Source organism: Epinephelus fuscoguttatus, linkage group LG22 (assembly GCF_011397635.1).
Source record: "Epinephelus fuscoguttatus linkage group LG22, E.fuscoguttatus.final_Chr_v1".
In the NCBI taxonomy this organism is placed as follows: Eukaryota; Metazoa; Chordata; class Actinopteri; order Perciformes; family Serranidae; genus Epinephelus; species Epinephelus fuscoguttatus.
In genome coordinates this window covers 7,965,325-7,989,648 of record NC_064773.1, presented here as the reverse complement: position 1 = coordinate 7,989,648, position 24,324 = coordinate 7,965,325, and the positions used below count along the sequence as shown (strand labels likewise).

The window sequence follows — 24,324 nt, the reverse complement described above, 5'->3', positions numbered from 1 at the left end:
CGAGCCACTGGCGGTGGATAAACAGGAAACAGCTGATAGCAGGAATGAGCAGCTAGTAGCAAGAGGGAAACACAAACCTGACAGACACTGTAGAGATGAGGAGTCACCCTCCTTGTCCTCGCAGTTGAAGAGGCCATTAACCGTCAGGTGACGGGGACGGTGAAGGACGGGCCGACTTACGAGAGAATCGGTGAAGGACTGACCAGCCGTGGCTTACCTCCCACGTCACTGTTTACGTCACACGCTGAGCTACACGTTTTGTTACTTGCTCACGCCCCCCATTGCCCTGAAAAAGGCACATTCTGTATAAACAAAAGTAGGCAGACGGCATTTTGCTGCACTCCCCGATTTTGTTTTTTTTTTTACTGCCAATGCTGAAAAAAGACTGATTGAGCTTTCCTGCAAATTTGCACAATTCCTCTTTAAAAAGGGCTACACACACCGTTCTCTTCAGAATATATATAATATAGATAAAAAGAGAGAAAGCACCTAACCTAGATGCCCGAAACAATATCGAAGGATCCTACATTAAACTGGTAACAAGAATCTGCAAGTTGCGTTAAACTCTTATCTCCTCCTGATATTGAATAAAAGGCTGCCAAATGGCATCAAATAAATTCACCTACTCGTTTCTAATATATCTGATCCTCTCTACCTCGGGAGTACTGACATCATCATCAAGCCACATATTCACATTGGGGATATTTTTACCCTTCTACAACATCAGCGAGCATTTCTTAGCTGACATAAGGAAACAGTTGATGAGTCGTCTTTGAGCTGATGTGAGGTTGTTAAATGTCTCTGGAATATTAGAAGTAATAGTTTGTGGCTCAATTCTTGAATCAAGAATGTGTGAATGTGTTTAGGACTCAGTATATAACAGTGTATTGGAGTGGCTTCGTTAGCTTGACACTGGAGATAACCTCTTGGTGTAAACATGTCTTTTTGATTGTAATTTGGGTGAACTGAGCCTTAAAGTAAAAGCGGATCATGATGCAGGGCACTGATTAAAAATTCCACCATCTAAAACATTCTCTGGAGTCATGCTATGTTAAGCTGTTGCACTCTGGTTTCTGCTGAAACTGCCTTATATTACAAACTAATTAATAATTAATCAGTGTGAACACAAACACACTAACAGTCCCACTGTTGTTTGGCGTCAGAGCTCAAATGAAATGTGACATTACATTAAACGTCTGTCGAAAAGCGAGTCCTCCTCTGGGCGACATTTAGAAATAATTTTAGTAATTTACTGTGTGATGAAGCCACTTTAGAAATCACAGAACAACATCAGGGCTGTATGCCTGTTTGATTTTACTCTGACGCTGCTTTGTTCATGAGTCAGCACCGCCCGTCTTGACAGTGTTTGTAGTCTCTGCCAATGTTGTGTTTTCTCTCTGGTTTCATTCCCCTTTGAAATGAAACACTAAAGATGGAGCTGGGCAGATAGCACAAAGTGTGGTCAGAGAGCCATGCCCGACGCAAATACACTCTGAAGAGTGAGGACTGAGATGAGAAATAGAAGTCAAGCTGCTCAAGATTTTCTGTGAAACTCAAGAGGAAAATCTCCCTCTGCCATCCTGCCCTCTTTTGCTTACACTCCTCCTCCTGCATTACTGCTTCTCGCTCCCCTCTCCCCCCCATCTCCCGCCCTGAGCTGTGAATGTTAATGGCTGTATATCTCTCTCCCTGAACTTCACCTATGACTTCCCAGGTGCCAAGCACAGTAAACAAGCACCCCTCAGTTTATCCTGAAACGCGCCAGGGGACGCCACTCACTTTCGCCGTGTTAAACGGACACGTCCCTGTCGTGCAGGTAGTGACGTTTATGACCTGTAACCATTAACCTGTGGCCCTTGCCCTGACCCTGAAAATGAGGATATAATAATGATGATGATGATTATTATTATTGTGCATTATAATAATAATAATGCCATATGTCGTTTTTATTTCTCCTCCTTGATCCTATCTGTGTAGTGATTATGTGGAGAGGAGAAACTCTGCACTTTAAGTTTGTTTGTTCTTTTTTTTTGTTAAGGGTAGCTTCAGCATTTTTTTAACCTGGACCCTGTTTCCCACGTTCTGTGTCTAAGTGACTAATGGAGACAACAGTTTTTGAAACTGGTCCAGTATTGAGCGAGACGACTGCAGTGGGCGCCAGGAAACAAACCGCAGTGTTAAGACTCAGGGCATGTTCGCACTGTCAATTTACGACCACTGTAAGTGTTTGTTTTTGTCACTGACAGACTCAGATTATTATGATAAGTGTCTGACAACATTATTTATACAGTGAATACATCCCAGCAGGCAATCTGGTTAGTCAACTAGACATTCAGAGCGTGATCAAATCAGCATGACAGCACAACTGTTATTAGAAATGTTTGGATCACATCAGCTGTGCCAGTGAGACGTGTGACGCCTCCATGTGACATTTGCGGACGTAGCAGCTAAATCTGTCCATTTGAAAAATTATTTATTCAGCATATACATATATTATTTGTCACTAACAGCATTGGGCTATTAACAGGGACTATAAATACCTTTGTTGCAAGGTCATTGTCGGAGCCAGAATATATATTTTATCCTCGTTGTTTACTTTCCTCGTTGTTTACTTTCACTCCCGGTCGTAACTGGCACAAGTGTGGGCGTGGTTTCACATTAGTTTACCTGTTCATTCACTGGCGTGGCGGCTTTTTTAGACAAAGACGGTGACTTTTGGTACTGATATTTTCTGTTGTCCGTAATCACATAACATTACCACAATCATGTAACCAGAAGACATAATATTTCATCTCATTTTGCTTTAGTTGTTCAGTTGTTTGTTTAATAAATCGGCATTAAACACATCGCCTAGTTAAGAACGTACTTGCTGGAGTAGTAAACTAGGTTTCATTACAAAGGATCCCTACAGAGATAGAGCTTTTTATTAAAGAGTAAGATCCATTTTGTTTAACCAGAAACAGTCCAGTAATCACCACTACCAAACCCACCAGACTTCATTTAAAAAACAGTAATTTTAGCGTGTATAGAGGCAGCATATTGTCACACCTACTTGGGTGAATTAAGGGTTTTCTTAAGATTCTTTTAAGGGCTTTTGATGATTTCTGTGTGTTTTATTTTGTTTTTGTCCCCTTTAAAATGAAGTGTGTTTTATAATGATAAAATTAGTGTTTATTTTAAAGGAGTCCGGTGGGTTTGGTGATAGTGATTTTGGTGCTGTTTCTGCTTTAAAGAAAATGATCTTACTCATTCACAAAAAGTCTATATCTGTAGGGATCCTTTCAGAAAGGTTGGCAGACACTTTCTATCGAACACTTAATAACAACCTGAGCCTGTAAGTGGCAAAACACACACTTATAGCTGACGTAAATTGGCGGTGCACACATGCTCCGAGTTACCTTGTAGCTCAATACTGGAGCAATTTAAAAACTTGTCGTCTCCATTAGTCACTTAGACACAAAAACTCTGGAAAATAGGGTCAAGGTTAAAAAATACTGCAGGTACTTTTATAGATGTATAGATGAGTCACACAGCCCCCTGGTTTTCACCATGACTGAATCTAAGGATTGGTCCGACAGCAGCAGTGAGAAACCTCCGGAGGCAAACTAAACAGAGCAGAGCTCAGCCAGCCTGATACACAGCCTCAGGGATGCCAAATTTCACTGTTTTGTTCATTCTTAATATATAATAAATGCTGTTGCAGTAGTTATTGTGTGAGCTGACATTGGCTGAAAGCCTGATGAACAGCGTCGCCCTCAGGATTTTTTCAATTATTAATCTGCACCAGCGCTATCAGGTTTTCTTTTTTGGATAGAGAATGAAACCATTTTGGTTCCTCCTTTCTCAGCTCAGGCACAAACAATAACAAGCTAATGAGGAGGTGAAGATAGGAGTGTGTGTAGTATCCAGAAGTAGGACAAATCTCTAAATGAGGTGGTTTAGGTTTCCACCAGTTGAGGATTTTTCCTCGTGCCAAGCTTGAGTGTAACACACCATCTCCCCCTCGCCTGTTTTCTTCCTCCCAACTCTCCCTCCTGGTTTGTTTTCCCCTCCCTCCCTGTCCACCTCCCTCCGTCCCCGCCACAGCTGTTGCTGGATAATAGAGCGAATGTGGAGGGCGCCCTGCAGGATGGGGCGGAGAACTACACGGAGACCCCGCTTCAGCTTGCCTCTGCTGCAGGTAACCCACACACACACACAAGCAGCTGAAATGTGGATTCCTCCTCACATTCAGACACCAGATGTTTAAATGTGACCCGAGTATTCTCAGTCTTGATACGGCGAAAGAGGGATTAGTCATGACATGCTTGATTCTAAGAGCACCAGAAGGCATTCTCGCTCTGCTTTAATCATCTAATTAATTCATCACTTTCAATTACAATCTGATATTCAAGAGCACAGTGAATTTTAAATGCTGCTCCTCAAGATTGTACAGCTGTGTAGTCGGCATTGAGCATGAATGACTGAGATCTTTTACTCAAGTAAAAGTACTAATACCACACCGTGAAAATACTCCACTGCAGGGGAAACTCCTGCATTCAGAGCATTACTTAAGTAAAAGTATGTGTGTTACCAGCAAATTTTACATAAAGTATCAAAAGTAAAAGTACTCACAGTGCAGTAAAATGTGTTTTGTTGTTGTTGTATATGATGTTTTGTGAACCACATCTCTCTAAAAAGTTTTGGTAACACTTTACTTGAAGGTGTCTACATAAGGGTGACATGACACTGTCATAACTATGACATGACAATGTCGCAAACATTATGTACATGTCATAAACGTTATGACTGCTGTCATTAAGTGCCATTCGGTTTTGTAATGAAAAGCTGACATTGTCTGGGTTGTCTTGATTATGACAACTTGACATTAATCAAAGTGACATTACCAGAAGTTGTCTTTGTCATGACAGGTTGACATTAAATATGTTTGGGATGTACTTATAATGACAACTTGACATTAACCAGTATGACATTACCAGAAGATGTCTTTGTCATAACAATCCCAAACAAATTTAATGTCAACTTGTCATGACAAAGACAACTTCTGGTAATGTCACTTTGATTAATGTCAAGTTGTCATAATCAAGACAACCCAAACAATGTCAACTTGTCATTACAAAACTGAATGACACTTAATGACAGCAGTCATAAACGTTTATGACATGTACATAATGTTCATGACCGTGTCATGTCATAGTTATGACAGTGTCATGTTACTCTTATGTAGATACCTTCAAGTAAAGTGTTACCAAAGTTTTCATAGCATCAGAAAAACAGATGCTGTTTTCAGCTTTGTGACGTTGCATTTTCCAGCTGATCCAAGAGGGTTTTTAAAGAGTTTATTTAGCTTAAGAAGTAGGAGAGTTTTCCCACCACATAAAGGAACACTTTATCCTTCAGTTTATCACAAACACTCAAAATCATACTCCCCAAATTCGGATAATAAGGGTATAAAAATAATCGGAATTTTAAAAGTAAATAGTACCTAAAGCTGTCTCGTGTAGTGGAGTGAAAAGCAGAATAATTGCCTCTGAGATGTCGTGCAGGAGAAGTAACATAAAATAGTTAAAAAAATCCAAATGGTCTTTACACTCACTGGAATTATCTGTTACAGCAGAACCTAATGTGCATTTAAAGGAGAAGTTTGACATTTGGAGATTCACTTCCTTTGCCGTGAGTTAGATGAGAAAATTGACACCACTCTCATATCTGTGTGTTCAATGTAAAGATAAAGCCAGCAGCTGGTTAGCTTAGCTTAGCATCAAGACTCCAGCCCGCAACATCTTTTTTTATTGTTGCTAGGCAACCACTGAAGTCACCTGTCCTTAGTTCAATTGCTATTTTACTAGCAGGCTGATTTTGTTATCATTGGAAAGAGTCGGGGGGGCTGTTTTCACCTATTTACAGTCTTTATGCTAAAGCCAAGCTAACCAGTTGCTAGCTCACCCATACAGACATTAGAGTCCTGTCAATCTTCTCGGACATAAAAGCAAATAAGTGTAATTCCCAAAATGTTACTTTAAATACATATATGCCCAGTGATGGAGCTGTCTGCTCTGCTGCCGGTTCAATAAATGCTAATGAAACATAAATCAAAGTAAACTCAAACGTAAAAAGTTGTGAATCTTCATGTGACGGTGAGTGACCTCAGCAAAGTCATGCAGGCAGGCAGCCGCGTTGCCACGGTAACAAGCGATTTAAAGCACACAGCCAGGCATAATGAATACTATTAACATCCTACTCATTAAATAATAAATAATGTAGATGAAATAAAGACCACAATCCCAAAGCTAAAATGTGTTAATGAATAGCAGTGAGTGAGAGACTTTCCAAGCACAGAATGGTTTCATGCAGGTTCAGCCTCATTCCCTCTGTTTTATTTTACTTCACATTAATTTTACAGGGATATAAAAAGCTGGAGTAAGCAACACCAGTGTCGGTTGATTTTAAATGAGGTGTGTCTCCACTGTATCGGATAAGATCAGTACTGTAGTGTTGAAATCACCTACAGTGGCTCCTGCTCCTCTCACGCTCGGCAGAGTGCATCAGGGATTAGTTATGAGTTGTTTTGTTCACAGCGGAGCAGCTCTCACCGCTGTAGTCTCTCGATTTAATTTACTGCGACCGTGTGGAATTCAGTCAATGTGAAAAGGTGTTTTAATTCATTATCCGTTGTTGCTGTACACTTCAATAGCCACTTGAAGAGCCCCCCTCAGCTCAGAAAACAGACGTGTTCAGCACCAACATCAGTGGGGGACACAGAAATTAGGTTCCTTACTTGAGTAAAAGTAATAGTACCACACTGTAGAAATACTCTGATACAAATAAAAGCCCTGAATTATAAACCAGTCCTTAAGTAAATGTAGAGAAGTAGTATCAGCAAAATGTATTTACAAAATCAAAGGTTAAATTCTGCAGGAACCCTAGTTTGAATCCAAGGTGGGGTAGCCCCTCTGTGCGGAGTTTGCATGTTGCATGGAGCAAGATGCTGTCACACAGTTTGGGGGCAGACACAGCAAAGGCACGATCCCCCCTGAGCTTAAGTCTGGAGCGTGGGACAGCCAGGAGCCCCAGGTCAGCTGACCTGAGGGACCTGAGGCTGAGGGACGTGGGTGTAGAATAGGGGGTTAGAAGGTCTGCGATGTAGGATGGGGCCAGACCATTACGGGCTGTTTCACATTTACCCAGATAAATCACTGTGGTAACTTAAGCTGAGCAGCTAACCTGCCCGACAAACGACTCATCAGATCACTGGATAAAAAGTATCCCGACATGGACAAAAAACAGAGTGACAGGTAAAACAAGGTAGAGGAATTCCTTTATTGTTTCCACTCTGATTTAAAAACACGGCTTCTCACAAACTGAGAGATCGTTTACAACACTAAATACATGATGTAGCTTTTAGCTGCATTTTAATATTTTATCCCCACAGTGATAGCTGACAGTGTAACTGATTTTACACCCTGATTTCACCACTGTGGATCAGAATAACGTGACACATCTGTGTGGTGATAACTGGAAATAAAAATGAATGATCATAGTTTATTAGAAAAAATCCACACACTGTTAACTGGCTCCTGTTATTATTTATGCAGCAAGCTACTTTTCCACTGTTTACTCTGGTGGCGGAAGAAGTCTAACATCACTTAAAGTGTTTTTATTTGGCATATTTAGAGTAGTTTCCAACTAAATCGCCAAAATACTCACTCTCTGCTTATTTCATATATGGCCTATCTATCGTAAGCATATTTTAAGTCTTTTAAATCATTTTCTAACTCTGTTATAAGATCGTAAGCTGTTGTTTACATTTCTGATGACTGACTTTTTGCTGTCCCATGAAAACAACATTCCCGCAGGTAATTAGTATCACCGTTTCATTTCATATCATGTGAAGTACTTTATTCATAGTTCTGATGATGTTGCTGGGTATTAACAACCCTGCCTTTGATACATGAGCGAGCTCCTGGCTGGATAGGAGAACCCAGAGTTGACTGAGTTCGTTGAGCAGCTTGGTGATACTGGTCATCCAAATGGCCAATATAAGGGTTAGTGAAGCCTGGGTAGCTATATGGTGCTGGTGTCATGGTACGGGCCCGTGGACTGAAACATATCTTTTCTTTTGAGCCATAAAGGGCCAGTGTGTAATATTTGGCATGGTTTATTGTCAAATCTGAATCTGAATCTGAATATTCTACCCATTAATATGTTTATATAAGTGTATAATCGCTATAAAATAAAATTCGTTTGGTTTTCGTAGCCTTATAATTATGCTTTTATATATATGTATATATATATATATATATATATATAGCAAGGGTCTTGCTTTAGAGAGGTCACCATCTTGCGCCGCCATGTATGTAAGGCAGCCCTAGCGGACAGCCAGAGAACGCGTTTTGCGTGTATAAATGAACCAACGAAGACAGCGGAAGGAAGGAAGGAGGAGGAGGAAACGGCAGAGAGTGTTAGTAGTTCGTCGATGGAGAGTAGTGAACATTTTTTTTAGTTATAAAGTTTGCGAATGGACCTCACTTACCGCGCAACAGGAGAGAATGAACCCGAACCGTCATCTGCGAGGAAAAGAAGACGCAGCTTCACTCCTTGTGATGCACTCTCTGCGGCGCTTTTCCTCCTGATGATATATCTCCCCAACGATGGCAGCAGTAGCACTGAATCCCATTCTGTGCAGCAAAATGGGAGCGGAGGATTCAGCCTCTTTTCTCGCCCGCTCAGCATCCAAGTTCCTCATCTGTATGCTCCAGCTCAAACAGGTATGGCTCTGGGTCTGTGTCCGCTACAAGAAACTCTTCAAAATCGCGTTCAAAGTTGTCCGTTGCAGCTACTATAGTCCGGAGATATTGCTAGGCTAAATAAACAGCTGAGCTCTGTTTACAGGCTACGCTGTCAGTCAGTGTGCAGGCTGGAGATTGGTGGAGCAGAGAGGGGAGGGGGTACCCGCTAGGTATTGTAAACAAGTATGTGTGTATGGAGTGTGTGTGTTACGCTAGAAGAGTCAGAGTTTGGGACGGAGTCTTTTACCCCCTGGAGTGTTACCGGAGTTTTTGGAGTGCTCAAATAAACTGGCCTTTTTCCCGAACGCTACTCCGGTCTCCTGCTCGAGAGGGATTCATTACAATATCGTAACATGGCTTAGATTACTAAATAAACATTCACCTCGTTGCTAGATAGACCTACTCCTGAAAAACTCGTGTCTGCATAAGGCTTTTTGTCCCTACGAGGCCACCATCATTTACCCGACAGGAGTGGTGAGTGAGTGAGCCCTGCAATCTAGAATTTGACCACTGATGTCACTGTTTTCAACGGTTTTCGACCCATTTTACACAGTGGCCCTTTAAGGTATCTTGTTTGCTGTACATATACATAAACCAAAAGATGTAAAATATGTTAAACTAATGTAAAATCTTACATCAAATGGCGAAGAGGGGAAAAAAGATTTGAAAAACTCAATTTCAGTCATAAATTTTATCATTGTATGTAACATCCAGCTGTGAGAGAAGTGCTCGGATCCTTTACTTAAGTAAAAGTAGAAATACCATGGTCTAAAAATACTTAATTTCAAGTATAAGTCTTTTATCCAAATTTTTGCTACAGTTAAAGTATAGAAGTAGTTTCTGCAAAATGTATTTAAATCATCGAAAGCAGTGCTTATAATGTTCTGTTTTTATTACTAACAATTCCATACATGTCAGAGCATTTTAATGTTGTGGTTTATGAATGTAGAGACAGATTTAGATGCTTTGTATACTACTTTGTAGCTTAGCAATATACTGTAGTACTACATCATATCATATGTTTTAAGGTAGTAAAAAGGACAATATTTTCCTAGTGCAGTAGAAATATAAAGTTGCATAAAATGGAAATTCTCAAGTGAAGTACAAGTATGTCAAGTTTGTAATTAAAGGAATACTTCACCCCCCAAATGTCCATTTGTGTATCCGTCACTCACCCAGTGTTACGCTGAATTTGCGAACTTTGGTTTCTAACATGCCTCTTGGGAACAAAGAATTCAAAAACTATTCCTGAGGAATTGAAGTGATAGGGGTCCACTTTTTACAAAGGATCCATTTACAAACTCTCACACAACTTGTGCAGTATAATCCAAGTCTCATTTATTCAGTCATATAATCAGTACTTCTTAAACACATGCATTTGGCTAAAATTGTATGATTTAAAACTGGACTGATAGTAAACGTATCTAAAGCCAGACTCCATTGAGAAAAACAGTAATTTTACCTTGTCGAAAACAATAGCTGCTGGTCTACCTCTGCCTCAGTCAGTTACGGTGTTGGGTAAGGGTTACTTTAAAAATAATCAAAGTACGTTACTGCGTTACTTTTTAAAAAAGTAACCAGTTACTTTACTGCATTACTCCCTAAGTAAAGTAACTCAATTACTTTTAAAAGTACTTCCAACGTTACTCCCTGAGAAAAGTAACTCAAGCACTTTTATAGTACTTTTGAGTATTCTACATTTCCTATTGGGCAATGGACCACAGGGCGCTAAGCCTACATTTTTTTGTCTCCAAAATTAAAGTTATGGACCACTTGCCCTTCACTGAGATCCAATTCTCCCATCACAGCCGTCACTTTGACCAGTAGAAACACAGAACGATCTGCTGCCATAGACAACTGTATGACAACAACACCCCAGCGTTTTTTATATTTCAATGGCTGCATTTCTCCGACCACGTAGCGAGCCACAAGCTCTGTGGCTTTTTTCAGACTGATAGGTTTAACATTATCTCCGTTATTAGAACCAAACGACAGCCGTTGCTGTTTCGGAGCTGAAGGACCAGTGTTCTAAAAGTAACAGAAGTAACTGATGTCTTGTTTGAAAATGTACTTAAGTATGTGATTACTCAAACAGCAAACCAACGCGTTAGGTTACTCGTTACTGCAAAAAGTAATCAAAGTACTCTAGCGCGTTATACCCAACTCTGGTCAGTTAGTTAGTTTGTGTTTTAGTGTGACTTTGGTGTTTTAAAGGGTTAATTTGGATTCACCAGAATCACACAATAACACAAAGAAACCACTGAACAAAGCAGTTAAAGACCAGCAGCTCCTGTGTTCAACAAGTTAAAATTACTGTTTTTGTCATTGGGAGTCTGGCTGTGAAGAGAGCAGAGATGAGTTTTACTTTCAGTTCAGTTCTCCTTCAGAGAGAGCTGTTGGTTTGACAAGCACTGGGTATCAACCAGATAAATAAGACTTGGAATATACTGCATGAGTTGTGTGAGAGCTTGTAAACCATTTTTGGATTCCTAGTTGTATTTGTACTTAGTTATATTCAATCACTGATAGAGCATTGATGGTTGCAAAGCATCAAATGTCAGCTGTATTTTAATGAATTCACCCTTTACTCGTGTGTTTCATCCTGTTTAGGTAACTTTGAGCTGGTGAGTTTGCTTTTGGAAAGAGGGGCCGACCCCATGATCGGGACCATGTGTCGAAACGGCATCTCCTCTGCCCCACTGGGAGACATGAACTCATACAGCCTGGCAGCAGCACATGGCCACAGGTAATACAGGCAGTCACACACATGGACACACACACACACACACACAGACACAGGGACACATACACAAGCGCCAGACAGCAGAGACATATCTATTACCACGGTATTGATCCATTTACACACTGTGCCCTGGTCCATCTGCCTCTCACAGAATCCTGCAGTATATATATGAGAGGCAGATATCTCGCTGTCAGACAGAAGGCGACGATAAGCACTGCAGTCCATTCAGCAGCACTTATGGCTTTGGTTTGACATCATTTCCCCGCAGCTGGGTTAGATAAAGCCCATTAACATTCAGGGCAGTGAGAGCTGTCAGGAAGGAGCTGAAGTGGTAAGCCAACAACACAATGCAGCATTATTAAGACAATCAATTATAGTATGATGATGATGCTGCAGCGCAGCAGGGGCGTGAAAGTTCACACTTAACGCCAAGTTTGTAAACAGGGTAAGGAGAAAGAGATGAAATGAGAGGGAGACAGCAGCATTTACAAATAAGATAACACTTTTTCTGTTTCGGAAATGTGACTTAAGACGCATCTAGACTGTGTTAGATAAGCAGATGACATCTATTTTATTTTGTGCAATTTGTAGAGAGATTAGACAGGTTTAGCCATGATTAGCATTAATCTGAAAGCAGGAAAAGGCTAGCATCAACAACAAAAAACAGCTACAGACTTGTATTGTATCTTGTTGGCTTGTAAGTAAGGAACGCTTAAGTCATAGAAAACTTTGTTTCCATTTCTCAGTGTTATATTTGGCTGTATGGCTCTGTTCTCTGCCCTTCCACGTGCCTACGTGGAAATCCTGAGGCAGAGAGAGCACACCTCCCTGCCCTTCCACATGCAAATAAGGAAAGCTTGAGGCAGAGAACAAACCCCCGTGCCCTTCCACATGCAAATAAGGAAAGCTTGAGGCAGAAAGAGCACACCTCCCTGCCCTTTCACATGCAAATAAGGAAAGCTTGAGGCAGAGAGAGCAAACCTCCCTGCCCTTCCACATGCAGATAAGGAAAGCCTGAAGCAGAGAGAGCAAACCTCCCTGCCCTTCCACATGCAGATAAGGAAAGCCTGAGGCAGAGAGAGCAAACCTCCCTGCCCTTCCACATGCAAATAAGGAAAGCCTGAGGCAGAGAGAGCAAACCTCCCCGCCCTTCCATGCACCTCCATGGAAAACCTAACCCGTGACGTGTTACGTGTTGGTTGCATCTGCGCTCTGGAACGGCAGCGGAGCTGATCCGTTTCACTTCTAGTCAATGTGTGTGCTTCCACCGGCTGTGGCTGTGCTGCGTTCTGGCTCTGTCAAACCGCGGCACTCCGGAGCCCTCCGCAACAGAAACGCAAGAATTCTATTTTTGTCGCCGGAGCACAACACAGCAGTTCAGCACAGAGCAGATCGTGCGGGGCAGGAAGTCGTGCACAGAAACAAAATAAAACATCCGGTTAATTTTCAAAATAAAATACACAGTGTTCATGGCGGATCATATTTCCCTGCACTACACCTTGAAAACTACATAATGGGCAGAGGCAGGCCTGAAGTCAACAGGTCAGAGGTTTTCAGATGTCATTTCACCCCATTGACACCATGGACGAGGAGATATTAAGCATGGAGGTGCACCAAGATGTCTTCCTACAACTCTGGTTTTGTGGTTCTGTTTATAGAAACTACATCTTATTATATCGCGCACTCATTGACTCCTGTCTTATCTACAGAGTATTTTGTTTCTACGCTCCCTGGTGTTACAAACAACACACTGGGTATGCTCATAGCTCATGTGCCATATTTGGAGGTCTGTGTGTAACAAGGCTCTACCTGGACTTCTGTTATTAGAAAAATGTACAGTGCTTTATAGTGAGGACAGAGCGTCTGTGCAGCTACTAGGCTCAGCTGTCATTGGTCACTTGACAGCTCCAATGCATAAGCTAAGTGCTCATTAAACCTAAACCAATATTTCTTTTTATGTCCAGATGTTAAATACACAAAATAAATGTGTAAATATTTGGAGCTGGAAGTCTGCTCTCCCTGCTTCTAGTCTGTGTGCTAAGCTAGCTAAGCTAAATGTGTCACAAGGCTATTTCTGATATCAATCTTCTCATCTAACCCTCAATAAGACAACACGAGTCTGTTTCCCTATATGGGCCTCATGCACAGTAAGTAATTTATTTTTCAAAGGTGCCCAGCCTGCATCAGCTTACATACACTTCAAACATAATAAACAAGAGAAGAAAACATAATGACAGCAAAAGAAGAAATATAATACACATCCATGCCTGTCACACAAAGCCAAAGAATGTCAAAGCAAATATAAGAACAATCCTGCTGCTTCGACTTTATAAAACATAACTGAGGCACATGTGAGGCACAGACTGAGCCTTTAACACATCAAACATAAGGCGCCCTCCTACACTCTTGGCAGGGATTTAACACACTGAGCTGGAGGTGACTCACTTTGTCTGTAAACAGGTACTGAAGTCTGCATTCATCAGACACACTGTAGGAAACAATCAGGACACTCTGCAGACGTTTTAAGGAAATGTCTGTGTCTCAGACTGTGATTAATGGACAATAGAACGAAAAGTGCATTTCAGCCTCCCCCGGATCAAACAGGTGACATTTTCTATTCTCCTCTGGAACTGAGTGGAGCCAGTTGGTCTCTAGCACCAGAGCCAAGATACCACATCTCAGCTGGTCTCAAGTCTCAGTATGTGTGTCACCATTAAATCAGACTGAATATGCCGACTTGAAAAGGTGTGTTTTCAGGCGGGATTTGAAAGTGGAAAAGGAATCAATATTGCCAATGGCATGGGGGAGAGAGATCGAAGCAGGGGGTAGAACAGCTGAAAGCTCTATAACCCATGGTAGTACATTATATGCTCACTTTTTGGCCAGAAGTATGTGGACACTCCACTCGTGTTAGGGCTGTACCCAAATAATTCGGATATTCGAATATTTGTTTCTATGGGTAAGTATTCGTTATGAAAATTTTGTATTCGATATTTGTTTTTTATTTACTTTTTTTAATAATTATTATTTCTTTCTTTCTTTCTTTTTTTTTTTTTTTTACATATTTTTTGGTGCTAAATGTAGTCTTTTTGTTGTTGGTGAATGTAGGTTATTAATAAAAATCAAAACTTTTAAATTGCATTGTTAAAAATGTGAAAATATAGTATCGCCTACCAACGGAGCTTGTGCGCATGGCACGCTTGAGCGCATCCGTCTGAGGCTGTGGATCAGTGCCAAGTTTTACCACTTTATCTCTATTCCCTCTAACTTGTAGCTGTTTTTTCGTTATCTTTTGAATTTAATATGAATTATGGAACTGTTTTTGTCAACGTTTGTTTCCCCCGTTTTGTACAATAAATTATTGTTTAAAGTTCCAACAAGTTTCTTATGGAGTGCGTGACACAAGTGTGTTTTGAAAACGACCGTGTACTGTCACCTGCTCAACGCATCAGTACCTTTGGATGCCATGACAGTAATAGTCCATAATGTCAAAATATCGTTTACAGACTGATTTAACAGACGATCACTGCTGCCCGACCCGCAGGTCCATTTGCGGGTCCCGCGGGTTACGGGTCGACCCGCGCATCACTACTCAGCTCAGTCTATAAAGGCTGTACACACAACAGTAAGGCTACAGACATTATATTCTATTCAGGCCGGCAGAACCATCGGCTCTACAGTGCACGGCACTGCTGATTAACCATTTTATTGCAGCACAGAGTGTCTGCCAGCAACCAATTACTTGCAGAGGCTTCCTACAACTTGTTTCAATGGTTCCGATTTAATCAGAAGACAAATTAAACAGGATGACTAGCCAATGTGAAAATCAAAAGAAAAACCCCCAGAAAATTTGGTGTAGAGAAACTTGGCAGGCCTGCACAGAGCCCTGACCTCAACCTCCATCTAACACCTTTGGACTGTGAGTCAGTCCTAGTCATCCAACATCAGTGTGAGACCTCACTGATGCTCTTGTGGCTGCATGGGAGGAAATTCCTGCAGCCAGTCTACGAAATCTGATGAAAAGTCTCATGGAAAGAATGGAAGTTGTTGTAGCATAACATGAATGCCCATGGTGAAAGAATGAGATGTTCAGTAATCACACAAAGAAGTAATGTTTGAGTGTCTGCATACTTCCGCAATGTCCCTGGACTATTCGTTCATTCCTGTTGGGGGTCACGAGGGGCTGGAGCCTGTCCCAGCTGACATTGATTGAGAGGCGGGGTTCACCCTGGACAGGTCACCTGACTATCACAGGGCTGACACATAGAGACAGACAACCGTTCACACTCACATTCACACCTACGGACAATTTAGAGTCACCAATTAACCTGCATGTCTTTGGACTGTGGGAGGAAGCTGGAGCACCCAGAGAAGACCCACGCTGACAGAGAAGCAGAGAAACTCTCCCTCACCCCAGGATTCGAACCAGGGTCCCTCTTGCTTGTAGGCGACACCACTGTGCCACTGTCCCTGGACCAAACCAGAGAAAATACTAATCTGTATCGGTGTACACTCAGACCCCAGGGACTGTTAGCAGAGATCAAACACCGTTTTATGAACAGCTTCAAAGTGACGGCAGTGAACCTCCCATCGTCTTGTCATCAGTGATCAAACAATCTCAGAAACAGGATGTGATGTCGTGTTGGACTTGGCCTCTAAACGAGCCCCTCCTCGCTAAAGCAGATGGTGCAGTGATGCATCCTCAAGCTGTGATCACACCGTATACATTACGTGCTGCATCAGTCTGTTGCAGAAACGGTGCGTTGCAATGTTGCAAACAGTACTAATGAATCTGACAACAAACACAAATGTTATACTGCAATTTTGTCTTCTCTTTTTAGAGGCGATAATCAGTCTCGGCTTCATATATTTTGACTCTACAGAACCGAGTACGCAATCGAGCTTAATTAAGTACGTGAGAATATTTTGAGTGCCATCAGAGCTGGAGAGCTGGGTGGGTTTAATGTGGAGTTAACACAGTACGTGTATGCCTAATTTAGAACCATTTTCCGGTCTGTGATCATCCACTTCACAGCTCCTCTTCTACTGTTTGACCCGGGGCCATGTTAGGTGTTTTGCAGTTCTCTCACCTCCTCCCCACAGCTTGAATCCCTTTTTTTACTTCTTCCCCTGACCATAAAACAATCCGTCATCCTGCTTCTCTTTAATCTCTGTCTGGGTTTTTATTTTCTACCTCTGTCCCTCCAGGAATGTATTCCGGAAGCTGCTGTCCCAGCCAGAGCACGAGAAGGGGGACGTGCTGTCCCTGGAGGAGATCCTGGCCGAGAGTTCGGACCCCGGGGAGAAGAGGTTGGCGCCGCAGGCCAACGGTGGAGGGACGCTGCGAACAGGAAAGGCCAAACTGAGGGCCCTGAGAGAGGCCATGTACCATAGCGCAGAGCACGGCCATGTGGACATCACCATAGACATCCGCAGCTTAGGTCAGATTTACTAATACATGCTTCACTGGCACACATGCATCGCTCTCTGGTGCCTCCAGCTGTCCTGGAGATGTGCTCATGCTGTGCCTGTCCTGTCCCGTCCTGTCCTGTGCGCTCTCTCAGCTATCATTGCTACTCATCCAGCCATGAAACAGTCGCAGGACTTTTTTATATCTGAGGCGATAGCAGCTTGGGTCAAAGGTGTGAGCATGATGATGAAGAAGTTTCCTAAAGCAGTGCTTATTCTTTACATGTGGCAATCATCATCTTTCACCTCGACATTGTTCAATCCATTTGGAACTGAGTAGGATTGACTACCTTTATTTGAGTTTACAAAACAGTCTCATTACAAGTCCCATTTGGTAACTGTTCTTGACTTTTTGGTTGTATCCATAGATTGTATATAAAGATGGACAACATGTCTCCACTTCCTGCTATTCTAGAAAAATGAAGCCAAAATCTTCCAGATACGAGGGCTGCCATTTTACGCTGGTGACATCATTTGGAGCCAGAATCTGCACAGTATTGATTCAGGGGTAGAGCCACGATATCAGGTTCATCAGAAAAACAAAAATTGTAACAAATATCAGTATGATAAGAACTACCTAAAATGACAGAAACTAACTTTGGGAAAAACTTATTTGACGTGTAATTTGATGTTTAAGTTTGGCCCATGTCCCATCAGCTAACGGCTAACATGAAGGGGGCGGGATTTATGATCTATAGAGACAGAGCGCAATTAAGGCTTGCCTACACCTGAGGGAAAAACAGTTTATTGGAGCAAGTTGACGAAATCCGGCTGTGACTTGCAGCGTCAGAAACCAACAAAAAAATGAGTCCTTTAATGTCAGCATGATATGCGGCCGGTTGCAGTTATAGTTTAACAGCGCTCTGCGTCAAATCTGATGTTTTTCTCTAGCTACAGCCATTTTGTTAGCATTTCAGCCCTTTGTTGCATATTGTGGCGCCAATCGTTTTCCTCTCCTGTGGCTGTGGTAGACGTCTGACTCTGTCTATATACTGCAGCCAACCACCCCGGTTCACTTCTGGGAAGCTGTCATGCCGTCCATCTTTATATACCGTCTATGGTCTAATCACTCAGTCCTCAGCAGATAGAGTTAACTTAAAATTATACAGGTTCAATTTCAGTTTGATGCTTTGAGAAATACTCTTATTTGCTTTCTTGATGAAGGGTAGATGAGCAGATGATACACTCTCATGTCCGCACAGTATATATGAAGCAAAAGGCAGCGGCTAGTTAGCTTAGCTTAGCATAAAGACTGGAAACAGCTCTGTTGCATCTTATATGTTTAATAGTCCAAAAACCAAAGTGTAAGTAAATAAGTTGTGGTTGTACAGGGGGTAAAAGCAACATAAAATGTGTCAGGTACCAAGCTTTAGACAAACAGCTGGTAAACTGACTTTATTGCAGTACAAGCATGATGACTGCCCATGTGCTAGAAAAGTAAACTGGACGATTGTTTTGTGGACTTCATGTATAAACTGTATTTTCTGTCCTGGGTTTTCCTTTGTTGATATTATCATGTTGTTCAGCCAAATACAACAAACAAAGGAACTTCTCTTTTTGCTGTCAGGAGCTCGCCATCATATTTTCGTGTGTGTATGTGTAGAACGTGTCTGCATATAAATATATGAATGTTTTTGTATGAATATAAAAGCCTGTGTGTCTGCTGCCTGTGTGCAATTCTGCTGCTGTCTGTGTGTCTGTACTGACGGGTGATCAAGACTTAACTGTCTCCACGTCTCCAGTCTTTGTGCTAACCTTAGCTAACCTTCCTCTGGCTGTAGCTTCTAAAGGGACCTTGTGGTGAGATCCTTTTGTCAACTACTGTTTCCAAATTCAAGAATGAACTCAACCTATCTTGATTTTGTGCTATAGAGTGTCGGAAAATAATGAAAAATGCCCATCACAAGCTCCCGGAGCCCAGTGTGACCTCTTTAACCTCTTCCACTCCACTAGAAGACCATTCCGAGGCTGTCGATGGCTTTTGAAGCTAGAGTAGTTTGATATGAAACTAGAAGACCTCAGGAGTCCATTGGTGCAAACTAGCTTGCCATGAAGGGGGTTAAATGATGCTCCAAAGTTAGGCCAAAAAACATGCATGGCCATTTTCACAGGGGTCCCTTGACTTCTGAATACCTACGAATCTCGTCTCATCAAATGCAGTTTTGGGCAAAAACCATGCAGCTTTTTGCATGCAGTACAGACATGTTTTTTTCTGCCTATTATACCTGAATATATCTGCATACTGGGGTCCCTTAACAGTCTTGGAATTGCATAAATTTGCAAGACTGGAAAGCTGAGACTTTTGTGGAATCAATGAGCCCAGTTTTGTTCATGTGTGATGATGTTAGCCCCCATAGTAGCCATTTTATTGTAGCAAGACCATTTTTTAAAAAACCAAAATGACCTATTGTGACCTCTCGGATAATCACAGCCTCATGAAATTTTACAACAACAAACCTCAGGCATGCGGAGGATGGATGGCTTTTATAGGCATATTTACAATAAGGGAGTTTCTCAGCAGTTTCCAGAAAAGAAGTCCTCACCATCCAATTGTTGATGAATTCAATTCTTACAGAAATCTCCAAATTTAGAGGGGTTTTGATACCAAATCACAGCATGATTTTTTCTTTGGTGTTCCTCAAGCTTTTGGTGTCTTAATGTGGTATTTTGGAGGGATTTGTGAGCATTTTGATCAAATCTCCAGTCATCAAAGTTGCTTCAATTTAGCACCAAATGTGTGTAACAGATGGTATCAACCTAAAAAATGCTGCAGCAACTTAGGAGACATAATTGATCAAGGGAATGGCTGTCATGTACTTCTATCATACTGTTCTAAGCCCCTACACACTCTAAACTTAAAACACAATGTATGTGTCAGATTTATGATGATTAAAAAGTTGCTGCATCTTAAATCAATTGTCATGTTCCCTGCTTTTCGATGATGCATACTACTTGATTCCAGATACCAGATCATATGCCCGACATATACTGTTGACCTGCTGTCTCTCCCTAAAGATCCCCTGTCGACCCTACAAAGACATAAAAATGGTCTATGATAGGGAGTAGGAGAGGTTAAAGTGCTTGTTTTGTCCGATCAAGAGTCTAAAATCCAGAGGTAACACATTTAGGAATATATGAAACATAAAAAACAGGCAAATACTTAAATCTGAGAGGCTGGAATCAGCGAATTTGGCTTGAATAATGATTAACCGCTGACCGGAATTGATTAACTTTCTACTCCATTAATCATCTCAACAGAGCTGTCAATACACAAAGCCTCCACTGTCATATCATTATTTATGTTAATCTCACATCCAGAGCTCATCATATTGTTCCAGAACATTGCAGCCATTTTTTACAGGACATTTTTTAATTATATTCAAGTGCTGCGTTTATATTCCCGCCAGAGTTCTCTCACTAATCCAACACTCAACATGCAATCGCCCTTCAACTCATGCAAACACCACCAAAGTGATGGAAACATGGTCGGTTCTGTCGCCCTTGAACACTGCTCTGGCTCAGATCGGCTCTGCCGTGCACAAGTATGTATTCACTGTTCGTGTGGTGCTGTTCCCAGGCGTTCCCTGGACGCTGCACACCTGGCTCGAGTCCCTGCGTACCTGCTTCATCCAGCACCGCCGACCGCTGATCCAGGGCTTGCTCAAAGACTTCAGCTGCATCCAGGAGGAGGAGTACACAGAGGAGCTCATCACGCACGGCCTGCCGCTCATGTTCCAGATCCTCCGAGCCAGCAAGGTCACCAGGGCTTTCTTTCATGTGCATGTAAACAAAATGCTTGTTAGAGAAACATCTGACAAAGTAAGGCTGGGTTGCTGGGAGTACAAACTGTCCTGTGCTCGTGTGCTGGGGTGACATTAACACTCATATTTGCATATATTTAGTTGCACTCCAAACTATATTATCATACATTTGCATAAGATTTGAGCTCATGGAAAACAGAGGCCAGAAAATCATAATCTGTATAAAGTTTCTGTCCTCACTTGTGTCGGTGTCTGTCTGCAGAATGAGGTGATAAGCCAGCAGCTGTCAGTCATTTTCACGCAGTGCTATGGGCCCTTCCCCATCCCTAAGCTGACAGAGATCAAGAAGAAGCAGACCTCACGCTTAGGTAAGAGAGCAAGTTAAAAATAGTGACTGTTCCTGTCTCATACTTTCTGCATTAAATGAAGCTGAGTGACAAGCAACTGACAGTAGGGGGAGAGTTAAAGTGGGGAGCTGAGAGATTCTTGTTTTGTGGGAGGATATGTCTTAAACTGTTGAGGTAGGAGATCACTTGGTAATAAACTGTGCTTAAAGGTCCTGTCACACCAAGCTAGTGGTCAGCTGTTGGTCAATGTCTGGATGTCTATGAGCGTCTGTTGCCCAGGCCCCCAGGAACAATCCCCAGGGGCCAGCGGGAGAAACACTACTGTGCATATTAAGTGGGCATACCAGAGAAGTAAACCCAGAAGCTAGCAACTCCATTGGAATGAATAGGCTCCATCTTGGGTTCTGGCATCTAGGTTTCATTAGAAATCGATGCCATTGCCCTAGTTTTTGTGATGTGTCCCAGACCGTTGGCACTAGTTGGCCCTTGTTGGCTTTTTTTACACTCAGGCACACCTATTCAACTGCTCATAAATGGAAATAGCTAATCTGCCAATCAAGTGGCAGCCACTCAGTGCATTTAGGTATGTAGACATGGTGAAAATGACCTGCTGAAGTTCAAACTGAGCATCTCAATGAGGAAGAAAGGTGATTTAAGTGACTTTAAACGTGGCATGGTTGTTGGTGCCACACACAACCATCTCTAGGGTTTACAGAGGATGGTCCCAAAAGAGAAAATATCCAGTGAGCCAAAATGCCTTGTTGATGCCAGAGGTCAGAGGAGAATGGCCAGACTGGTTCAAGATGATAGAAAGGCAACAGGAAGTCCAATAAGCACTGGTTCCAACCAAGGTGTGCAGAAGACCATCTCTGAAGCAACAACACCTTGTCCAACCTTGAAGCAGATGGGCTACAGCAGCAGAAGACCACACCAGGTGCCACTCCTGTCAGCTAACAACAGGAAACTGAGGCTACAGTTCACACAGGCTCACCAAAACTGGACAATAGAAGATTGGAAAAATGTTGCCTGGTCTGATGAGTCTGGATTTCTGCTGCCACATTCAGATGGTAGGGTCAGACTTTGGTGTCCACAGTCACCAGATCTCAATCCAATAGAGCACCTTTGGGATGTGGTGGAACGGGAGATTCTCATCATGGATGTGCAGCCGACAAATCTGCAGCAACTGTGTGATGTCATCATGTCAATCGGGAGCAAAATCTCTGAGGAATGTTTCCAGCACCTTGTTGAATCTGTGACACCAAGAATTAAGGCAGTTCTGAAGGCATAAGGGGTCCAGCCTGGTACGAGCAAGGTGTACCTAATAAAATGGCCGGTGAATGTATGCTGATTTAGCATGTTGAATTGGCATTGACTGAAATCACTCTGATTGGCAGTTCAGTTCAGCGCACAAGAAAAGAAACACAAGTGAGGAAAGTAGACAAACGACTTAAGTCATAAAGGCATGATATCGAAACAAAATTGTTATATCAATGCAATTTTTTTGGGCCATTAAGCTCTTAAGCAGAATTTTTTATCACAAGTTTGTAATTGTCACAAGCACATATATCTTTCAGCATGGGGCTGTGTTGTAAATCTGCTAACTGGCAAACTAGCATCTTGAAACCGTCCTTGTTGGTCCTCCGGTTTCTCCTTTTCAACGATGAATACAGACTACCGCCGCCTGCCTGTATGCGGAGTTATTTCCTTTCACACTGGCGCAGAACGTAGGTGCGACTTGGCTGTTGGCTGTCGTCTTTGCGGTGTCTTCAATCCGACTTTCTGGCCAAGACACAGGAGATAAGAAGTGACGCAGCATTCGGCCTTGGTCGCCACTAGTTCTTTGGTGTCAGTTTGGTGTGTCTGGGCCTTTATACGATGGCAACAATGACTGCCTTTTTCCCTCAAATGTTAAGTTAATAAAGTCTCTGCAGGTGGAAACTTTGTTTTCCAGCAAATATTAAAGCTTTTATGAGCTGATTGTAGTTTAAATTGCTTTTGTAATGCATTGTTTCATAATGGCAAAAAGGCAAATATACACTGATCAAACTGGCACAGATTATTTCTTCAAATTGTTCTTCAAATGATCACAGGTATTACCTCTGTTTACTAACTAATACAACAATTTCTTTTGGCATTTGAGAAATATTGGCGCCTTTTAATTTTTAGTTGCATTTAGGATAAGCTTTTATTTTCACCAGAGTATCTGCAGGTCTCGACAAGCTCTCAGAAGCATTTCATTTGGAATTTGTAGAGGTCATCTGTGATCTTAATCTCGTGCAAATCTGCCATGCCAAGTCAAAATTCCACTGCAAATTACCCACTATATTTCTCCCAACACAGAGGTCCTGTGATAATATTAGTCCTGTGCAAACCGGCATCTCAGTGATTTGAGGTCGTATTTAGGTTTTCTGTTTTCTCTGCTCCATTTTTCTGCCTCTTTCCTGGTGGAGATTTATGGCGAATTATGGCTGTGTTGGGAGCCATTAATAAAGGTTGTGACAGCATTTTGGGTGCAGGAGGCTCATCTCGCTACACAGCACGGAGACCCATGCACAGAGAGAGCAACTTCCAATCCATCAGAGAAGCAAAATCGCGAAAGATGATGGGATGGATGACAATATATGGCAGAGTCGGTTCTTTTTTTTTACTTAATATTTTCATATCAATATAGACGTTCAACAAAAGGACAACAAATAGATATATGACAACAATAACAAAGACAGCAACAAAAGGTATAAAGTAATACAATAGCACATTACTGTACAGTACTGTGCACAGGGCTGCTCAGTGTCGGTCTAACAGAGTTTCAAATTTACCATGTTGAAACTTTCCAAATTTGATCCCACTTCAAAAAGTTGTGTCAATGATCATATCAGCTATTCGCTCCATACCAAGAAGACAACAACAGTATCATTCTAACCACCATTTCAATCAGGAGACACTCGTTTTTCATAGTTGAAGGAATATTCATTAACGTGCACATAAGAATGAAAAATGTGGAAAGTCTTTGGCGATTAGACCCCGTAGAGATGGTGTGATGGGTGATGAATCCATCGTCGAATAGGAAACCCCCGCTGGTGGTGGTAGAGGTGGTGAAGATGCGATGAGAAGAAGATGGAGAAATGCCGATGATCTGGATGAGTAGAGGAATGGGCCTTTGTTGAGCTTGTCCTGGACTCTGGATACAATGGCTGGAGGTGAACGGCCTAAAATGA

At 42.0% G+C, this 24,324-nt stretch overlaps 1 protein-coding gene across 3 annotated transcripts in view; it reads left to right on the top strand.

Moving 5' to 3' along the window:
- Positions 1-24,324, top strand: part of btbd11a (BTB (POZ) domain containing 11a) — a 364,442-nt gene that overhangs the window by 256,988 nt on the left and 83,130 nt on the right. For 2 of the 3 annotated variants that reach the window (XR_007448417.1, XM_049566821.1), the window contains exons 7-12: positions 1,715-1,816; positions 4,087-4,180; positions 11,400-11,535; positions 16,741-16,973; positions 20,579-20,757; positions 21,025-21,130. Coding sequence is in view for 2 of the 3 variants with exons in the window: in XM_049566821.1 (XP_049422778.1) it covers positions 1,715-1,816; positions 4,087-4,180; positions 11,400-11,535; positions 16,741-16,973; positions 20,579-20,757; positions 21,025-21,130 (850 nt within the window). In the remaining variant the exon portion in view is untranslated. The remainder of the gene's footprint in view (positions 1-1,714; positions 1,817-4,086; positions 4,181-11,399; positions 11,536-16,740; positions 16,974-20,578; positions 20,758-21,024; positions 21,131-24,324) is intronic. The other variant, XM_049566822.1, reaches the window with a different exon arrangement.